Source organism: Nilaparvata lugens, unplaced genomic scaffold (genome assembly GCF_014356525.2).
Source record: "Nilaparvata lugens isolate BPH unplaced genomic scaffold, ASM1435652v1 scaffold6101, whole genome shotgun sequence".
NCBI classification, from domain to species: domain Eukaryota; kingdom Metazoa; phylum Arthropoda; class Insecta; order Hemiptera; family Delphacidae; genus Nilaparvata; species Nilaparvata lugens.
This window is the reverse complement of record NW_024091866.1, coordinates 4,561-12,963: the sequence shown is the minus strand read 5'-3', so window position 1 is coordinate 12,963 and position 8,403 is coordinate 4,561. Positions and strand designations below refer to the sequence as shown.

General features: G+C 32.4%; 1 protein-coding gene across 3 annotated transcripts; it reads left to right on the top strand.

The window, feature by feature from the left end:
* The first annotated feature begins 6,032 nt into the window (after positions 1–6,032).
* LOC111052195 lies at positions 6,033–7,473 on the top strand. Of its 3 annotated transcripts, XR_005573962.1 has the most exons (3): positions 6,033–6,242; positions 6,343–6,402; positions 6,947–7,473. XR_005573962.1 is itself a non-coding variant. In XM_039445068.1 (2 exons), the coding sequence occupies exons 1-2, from the start codon at positions 6,405–6,407 to the stop codon at positions 7,270–7,272; spliced, it is 342 nt and encodes a 113-aa protein (XP_039301002.1). In that variant the 5' UTR covers positions 6,365–6,404; the 3' UTR covers positions 7,273–7,473. The 3 variants fall into 3 exon arrangements, 1 of the variants encoding a protein (XP_039301002.1); XR_005573961.1 differs by having other exon boundaries at positions 6,033–6,402; XM_039445068.1 differs by lacking the exon at positions 6,033–6,242 and having other exon boundaries at positions 6,365–6,420.
* Positions 7,474–8,403: the final 930 nt, after the last annotated feature.

The following is an 8,403-nucleotide window of genomic DNA, read 5'->3' as shown; positions in this document are numbered from 1 at the left end:
CAGCTGTCCACTACGAAAACCAGAGTAGTCAATGCCTATTAAATCATCTAAGTTGATACCCCGAATAATAGAAGATCAAGTGTCATATAAATGTGAATTGCATGTAGAGATATTATAAAAATATTATATTATTGTTATTTATGTATAAACTATTAAGAAAATCACTAAAATTATCCGCCAAATGATCAAACCGCATAGTTACCACCAAAAGCATTAATCCCAAGTCTCAATGTATTAGAGGACTAAGAAGTTCTTGTTGATAAAACCTACCAAAGATTATCCTTAAAAATATCCATTATATGAAAACAAAGCCCAATTTCTGCAAGAGAATGAAATGAAAATGTACAAGTCACTGTTCTATGTTGAGGGAGAAAATATGTTATACTCTGCAAGTCGGAGAATTACCAGTTTGTTAGGTTGGCAATGATTTTGCACCAACGTTCAAATGTGCTTCTGGCCTGAGGGCAGAGCGTGGATTAGAAAAAAAAAAAATTTTATATTATGTATGGAGGAGGAGATAGTTTATATTGTGTATTGTGTGTAGAAGGAGATTGGCCGATGTAAGGCGTATGTATTTGAATGGAATTTATTTATTGTTGTATATGTTGTTGAATTGTTAGGAGGTAGGATTCTCAGTAGAGTTATTAGCAGACTTTGTAACATGTATGATTTCTGATCCAAAACCAACTGGATCATAAAATTTATATTATATTCTCGAATTGTCGTTTTAAATCAGAAATCAGAGGGCGTTTTGTGTCACGTGGTAATTTGAAACCACCAAATATTTTTAAATGAGCCAATGAAATGTAATAGAACTATAAAATTGGAAAGAAGGTTAGACCTATCCAAAGAGTAAAACAACTCAAATCAAGTATTATTAGCGATTAGGAGTAATAGCATTATCAACAAATGATAAGAAAACATGTATAATTGTGATTTAATAATTATGAGAACCCATTGGTAAGATCAAAAAGTTATAAAGCGGCTTACTTATTATTGGCGGATTATAAAAAAAAAATATAAAATGCATGAACATTGAGGTTAGAGTTACTTGTTTACATTTTGAAAAGAATTAGTCGATCTTGGATAAATCGATAATTATCAGAACCAATACTGAACGAATCAGCTGATTATTCGATCAACCCATATGACCGGTTGAATCATATAAAATTCACTCATAAAGGATATATTATGTATACTAAAGGAAGTCGATGTGTAGAATTACAAACAACTATTATTTCTGTATAAATATTTATTATAATCCAAAAAAGCATGATAAATCAAGAGTATAAAAAACTCATATAAAAACAAAATGTATTATCTATTAAAATCGTATGTTACGATTTATTTATGAATTCAATTTAAGATAAACACTCCATATATTTGTATAAAAACTTCTTTTATTTAATTTTTTCTACTATAAAGCCGAGGAAGCCCTGATTCCCAAGGCAACCAATTATATTGAGTCTATTAAATTGAAGGCCAATCAGAGAGTAGCTTACAGAATTATTCTAGGAAGAGGCAAATTTTTCTGAAAACCTCTTTCTTCTGGCTTAAGATCCTGACCCGAGAGGATGCACATGGAGTTTAGGGTTTTTTCTTCTTCCTTTTAAAAATTTTTAATGAACTATTAAGCCAAACCTTTTTTTTTAAATGTAATGTATGTTTGTTGAATGTTAATTGTTTGTGAACTCAGTGCTGTCAAGGAGTTCGTAATTGTAAAGATTCCCATAAAAATAGCTTTAATTCGAAAGAAACTTATAAAAATCTGGATCACACGTTAGCCCAGCAGTGACGAAAAGGAGCCTACCCAATTAATTATTGGAAATAATTAATTCAATCCACGAGAACATCTAGAACTTCAGTCAGTGAGTGATAAGTCAAACCAAATGAGCTCATTTTTTCTACGTTCAGTGGGGTTCAGTAACAATTTCTACGTTCAGTAATAATTAATAAAAAAGCGCTATTCCTATTAATTTGAATTAACATTAAGAGTCACCACGTGTTGAACAATATCACATAGTTCATAAGAACATTTTATAAATTTATTTAATATATGTAGGAAGCTTACTTCCATGCACAGCCCGAATTCATTAAATCCCTGAGATCTCATGTTTGAATATTAATTTATTAATTATAAATTTGTGTGTTGAACCAAGTATAGTATATCAAACCTATAGACCGAACAGGTTTTTATTTGCAGAATTTCGTATTGATTGGAAGTCTAAATATCAGCATTAAATATAATATATTTATAAATTTGAAACATACTATTGTGAATATTAGCGAAACCTGTGATAATTACTCAGATTCTAGAAAACATTTATTTAAGTAAATTATAGTTATATCGAATATTTTATGCATATCTGTTTTATGGGAATATATTTTGTGTTTTATGTCAGCATACAAACTTATAGAATTTTTTATTATATCCTAACTCATCTTGTGTTATATAGTTTGAGCTGTTTTGGTACCAACAAATATTTAGCAGCACTTAAAATTATTGAATCAAGTGATATTAAGCTTATTCAGAGCACTCAATATTTATCATCCTTTGATGATACTCATCTCATATACCAGAATAAGTATATTAAGAAATTATATTAATAAGGTTCCAGTTATATCATATAAGGATCCAGAGAGCTTCCAGAACTGGCGTTGTAAGTTCTAAGGAATTTTGGAAGGGTATATTGGTGAATACTAGTATTCACGACGAGCGTTTTAAGAATCAACTAGAAACAACTACAGTTGGTCCTTATTATTCTCTAGTGATGCATGGTTACTGATAATCAGTCGTCAAATATTCTTTTAATTTCCTTACTGGTACTCTTCAAGAACTTCATAGAAGCAGCGGTAAGAATTACCAATCACCGGTCACTGAACCTTATGGTGATTATTTGTATTTATAAAATTCATGTTTCTACCACTGAGCTAGAGCTGAGGTTTGAACCCAGTAATTTTGCGAGCCGGAAGGCCTTAATTTTTTGTGAATTTATTCGCAAAAGAGGGAATTTAGAGACTGCTCTTATAAATACCAGAAACATCGTATTAACTGTGAAGGAATTACCATTAACAACTTCACACAATGGGGAGTTGTGCTCCTGGGGGGGTTATCTCTTATGATAGAGTCCCACGTTATGAAGCTATTATGAGAAGTTGTAGATTGTAATTCCTTCACAGATAATACGATGTTTCTGGTATTTATAAGAGCAGTCTCTAAATTCCCTCTTTTGCGAATAAATTCACAAAAAATTAAGGCCTTCCGGCTCGCAAAATTACTGGGTTCAAACCTCAGCTCTAGCTCAGTGGTAGAAACATGAATTTTATAAATACAAATAATCACCATAAGGTTCAGTGATCGGTAATTGGTAATTCTTACCGCTGCTTCTATGAAGTTCTTGAAGAATACCAGTAAGGAAATTAAAAGAATATTTGATGACTGATTATCAGTAACCATGTACCACTAGAGAATAATCAGGACCAACTATAGTTGTTTCTAGTTGATTCTTAAAACGCTCGTCGTGAATACAAGTATTCACCAATATACCCTTTCAAAATTCCTTAGAACTTACAACGCCAGTTCTTGAAGCTCTCTGGATCCTTATATGATATAACTGGAACCTTATTAATATAATTTCTTAATATACTTGTTCTGGCTGATAAAATGAATATCATCAAAGGATGATAATATTGAGTGCTCTGAATAAGGTTAATATTACTTGATTCTATGATTTTAAGTGCTGCTAAATATTGTTGGTACCAAAACAGCTCAAACTATATAACACGAGATGAACTAGGATAAAATAAATTCTACGATTTGTATGCTGACATAAAACACAAAATATATTCCCACAAAAAAGATGTGCATAAGATATTCGATAAATCTATAATTCACTTAAATAATCTACTTTTAAAATCTGAATAATTATCACAGGCTTTGCTAACATTCACAATAGTGAGTTTCAAATTCATAAATATATTATTTATAATACTGGTACTTAGACTTCCAGTCAATACAAAATTCTACCAATAAAAACCTGTTCGGTCTATAAGTTTGATATGGTATACTTGTTCAATAAACAAAAATTAATATTTAATAAATTAAGATTCAAACATGAGATCTCAGGGATTTATATGAGTTCGGGCTGTGCATGGAAGTAAGCTTCCTACATATATTAAATAAATTTATAAAATGTTCTTATGGACTATGTGATATTGTTCAACACGTGGTGACTTTTTATTTTAATTCTAATTAATTGGAATAGCGCTTTTTGTTTTAATAATTACCCCCACTGAACGTAGAAAAATGAGCTCATTTGGTTTGACTTATCACTCACTGACTGAAGTTCTAGATGTTCTCGTGGATTGAATTAATTATTTCCAATAATTAATTAGGTAGGCTCCTTCTCGTCACTGCTGGGCTAACGCGTGATCCAGATTTTTATAAGTTTCTTTCGAATTAAAGCTATTTTTATGGGAATCTTTACAATTACGAACTCCTTGACAGCACTGAGTTCACAAATAATTAACATTCAACAAACATACATTACATTTAAAAAGGGTTTGGCTTAATAATTCATTAAAAATTTTTTAAAAGGAAGAAGAAAAAATCCTAAACTCCATGTGCATCCTCTCGGGTTGGGATCTTAAGCCAGAAGAAAGAGGTTTTCAGAAAAATTTGCCTCTTCTTAGAATAATTCTGTAAGCTACTCTCTGATTGGCCTTCAATTTAATAGACTCAATACAATTGGTTGCCTTGGGAATCAGGGCTTCCTCGGCTTTATAATAGAAAAAATTAAATAAAAGAAGTTTTTATACAAATATATGGAGTATTTATCTTAAATTGAATTCATAAATAAATCGTAACATACGATTTTAATAGATAATACATTTAGTTTTTATATGAGTTTTGTATACTCTTGATTTATCATGCTTTTTTGGATTATAATAAATATTTATACAGAAATAATAGTTATTTGTATTCTACACATCGACTTCCTTTAGTATACATAATATATCCTTTATGAGTGAATTTTATATGATTCAACCGGTCATATGGGTTGATCGAATAATCAGCTGATTCGTTCAGTATTGGTTCTAATAATTATCGATTTATCCAAGATCGACTAATTCTTTTCAAAACGTAAACAAGTAACTCTAACCTCAATGTTCATGCATTTTATTTTTTTTTTTTTTTTTTATAATCCGCCAATAATAATTATGCCGCTTTATAATTTTTGATCTTACCAATGGGTTCTCATAATTATTAAATCACAATAATACATGTTTTCTTATCGTTGTTGATAATGCTATTACTCCTAATCGCTAATAATACTTGATTTGAGTTGATTTACTCTTGGATAGGTCTAACCTTTTTCCAATTTTATAGTTCTATTACATTTCATTGGCTCATTTAAAAATATTTGGTGGTTTCAAATTACCACGTGACACAAAACGCCCTCTGATTTCTGATTTAAAACGACAATTCGAGAATATAATATAAATTTTATGATCCAGTTGGTTTTGGATCAGAAATCATACATGTTACAAAGTCTGCTAATAACTCTACTGAGAATCCTACCTCCTAACAATTCAACAACATATACAACAATAAATAAATTCAATTCAAATACATACGCCTTACATCGGCCAATCTCCTTCTACACACAATACACAATATAAACTATCTCCTCCTCCATACATAATATAAAATTTTTTTTTTCTAATCCACGCTCTGCCCTCAGGCCAGAAGCACATTTGAACGTTGGTGCAAAATCATTGCCAACCTAACAAACTGGTAATTCTCCGACTTGCAGAGTATAACATATTTTCTCCCTCAACATAGAACAGTGACTTGTACATTTTCATTTCATTCTCTTGCAGAAATTGGGCTTTTTTAAGGATAATCTTTGGTAGGTTTTATCAACAAGAACTTCTTATTCCTCTAATACATTGAGACTTGGGATTAATGCTTTTGGTGGTAACTATGCGGTTTGATCATTTGGCGGATAATTTTAGTGATTTTCTTAATAGTTTATACATAAATAATAATAATATAATATTTTTATAATATCTCTACATGCAATTCACATTTATATGACACTTGATCTTCTTATTCGGGGTATCAACTTTGATGATTTAATAGGCATTGACTACTCTGGTTTTCGTAGTGGACAGCTGGTTTACGTTGGCTTCGGTTCATCATTTGTCGCCATCTTGATGTCTCTTCCTGCTACATGAAGGTAAGTTGGCTTTTAACATTAGAAGTTATTTATTCTCTTGTTTCATTAATAAGAAAGGTGTTAAAAATGGTTTCTAAATTTTTTATTTCTTTATTTTCAGGTGTTGTTATTCGAAGTGGATACTCGTCTGCTAATTAAGTTTATTGTTGGCGTTCGTCTGGTATGTATATCTTGTCAGGTAGGCCAATGACGTTTAACCAAAATATTATTGTTTATATCCTTATCGCTTATTGTCCCGATAATACGGCTTGAGATTAGAAATATTTTCCCACCAAGTTAAATTTGGTTTGCTTTCTTCATACAACTGAACTGTATTACATTCAGTTACGGCTGCAATTTTGTATGGTCCAGTATAAATATGGAAGAATTTTCTGGTAGTTTTTTCCAATGCATTGGATAATCTATGGCTTTTTAAAAGTATTTCATCTCCGATACTGTATTTAAATTGCTTGGATTTATTATCATGATAATGCTTTCGTGAGGTCGCTGACCTTTCTAATCTCTGTTGTACAATGTGACAGATGTCTAGGTTAGGATGAGTTAAAGCATTCGACGGTGGGAAATCTATTAACTTTTCAATAAACATTTTATTTCTTTCTCCGAAAATAACCTCTACTGGTGTATATCCTGTGTTTTCATTGATGCAATTGTTGAAACATTCTTCCAGGAACGGTAGATATCTAACCAACTTTGATGTTTTTCAGCGCAGTACGCCCTCATGAATCGTGAGATTTCTGCCATGCGGCGCTCCACGGGGTTCGAACTAGGAGAATATGTGGAAGTTCGAGATATTTTTATATCAGCCAGGTCAAGTATTCTTTTCCATGGTTTGCTACAAAAATATGATGCATTATCTGATAGAATGCGCTTAGGTTTTCCTACTTGCGGAGTCCACTTATTCACTATGCAATTTGCTAGGACTTCTCCTGTTAGCTTACCGATGGGAAAGAACATGGTGTATTTAGAGAATGTGCATGTTAATACGAATATATATTTCTTCCCATGTTGTGCTAGGGGTAGAGGACCATAAATGTCGGCTGATACTAACTCCAATGGGGCGGTCGGCAATATAGGTATCATTGCTCCCCTGACTTGATATTTTAAATGTTTGGTTTTCTGACATAGGTCGCATGCTCTTAACACTTTGACTACCTTTTTGTGCATACCTTTCAGATAACAGGCTTCTTTTAGTGTACATATCGTTTTTCTTACTCCAAAGTGGCCAATTCTCTCATGCTTTCCTTAATTACTTCTTCCGCTATTTCCTTAGGTATTATGATTCTCCAGTTATAATCTTGTGGTGTGGTGCGGTGAAATAGGAATCCACGGTATCGCGTGTACTGTCGCAGGTAGTGGGGCGGTTCAGATGGTCCTTCCTCCAGTATTTCTAAAATTTGGGATAGCTTAGGGTCTTCTTTTTGCGCATTCTGAATCCTTCTGGGTGTTAGTGTATTCTTGTAGACTTGAGGTTTGATATTTTTGGGATATGGTATGCTTTCGTCCATTTCCATTGCATAGCATTTCAGGTTTGTGTCGTTACAGTAAGTGGCATCTAATTCTCGGGATAGAAAATCGGCTGTTTGATTTTGCTTTCCTGGTAAGTGTGTGAGATCGAGGTCAAACTCTTGAAGAGCGAGAAACCATCTTGACAGTCTGTTGTGGTTTAATTTAGCTGTTTTAAAAAATGTAAGAGCTTTATGGTCGGTATTGATATAAATTTTATTTCCCAACAGTAGCGTGCGGTATTTTTTACAGACTTCTACTATACTTAATAATTCCTTTTCAGTAATCGAATAGCGTCTTTGTGCTGGATTTAGGGTTTTACTGAAAAAAGCTAGTACTCCCTTATCTCCTTCGGCACTTTTCTGAAATATTTCTGCTCCTATGGCGTAATCTGAGGCGTCTACATTTATGTAAAATGGCTGGCTCATATCGGGATGACTTAATACAACTATTTCAAGGAAAGCTTCTTTTAATTCTCGAAATATCTTCTCTTCTGCTTCTGTCCACTTCCATGCTTTGTTGGTAGATAATACGTGACTTAATTGGGCAGTGTAGTGTGACATACGGCTGTTGAAACGTCTATAGAATTGAAGAAATCCAATGAATTTCTGTAGTTGCTTTCGGTTGGTTGGTGAAGGGAATTTTCTGATGGCTTCTA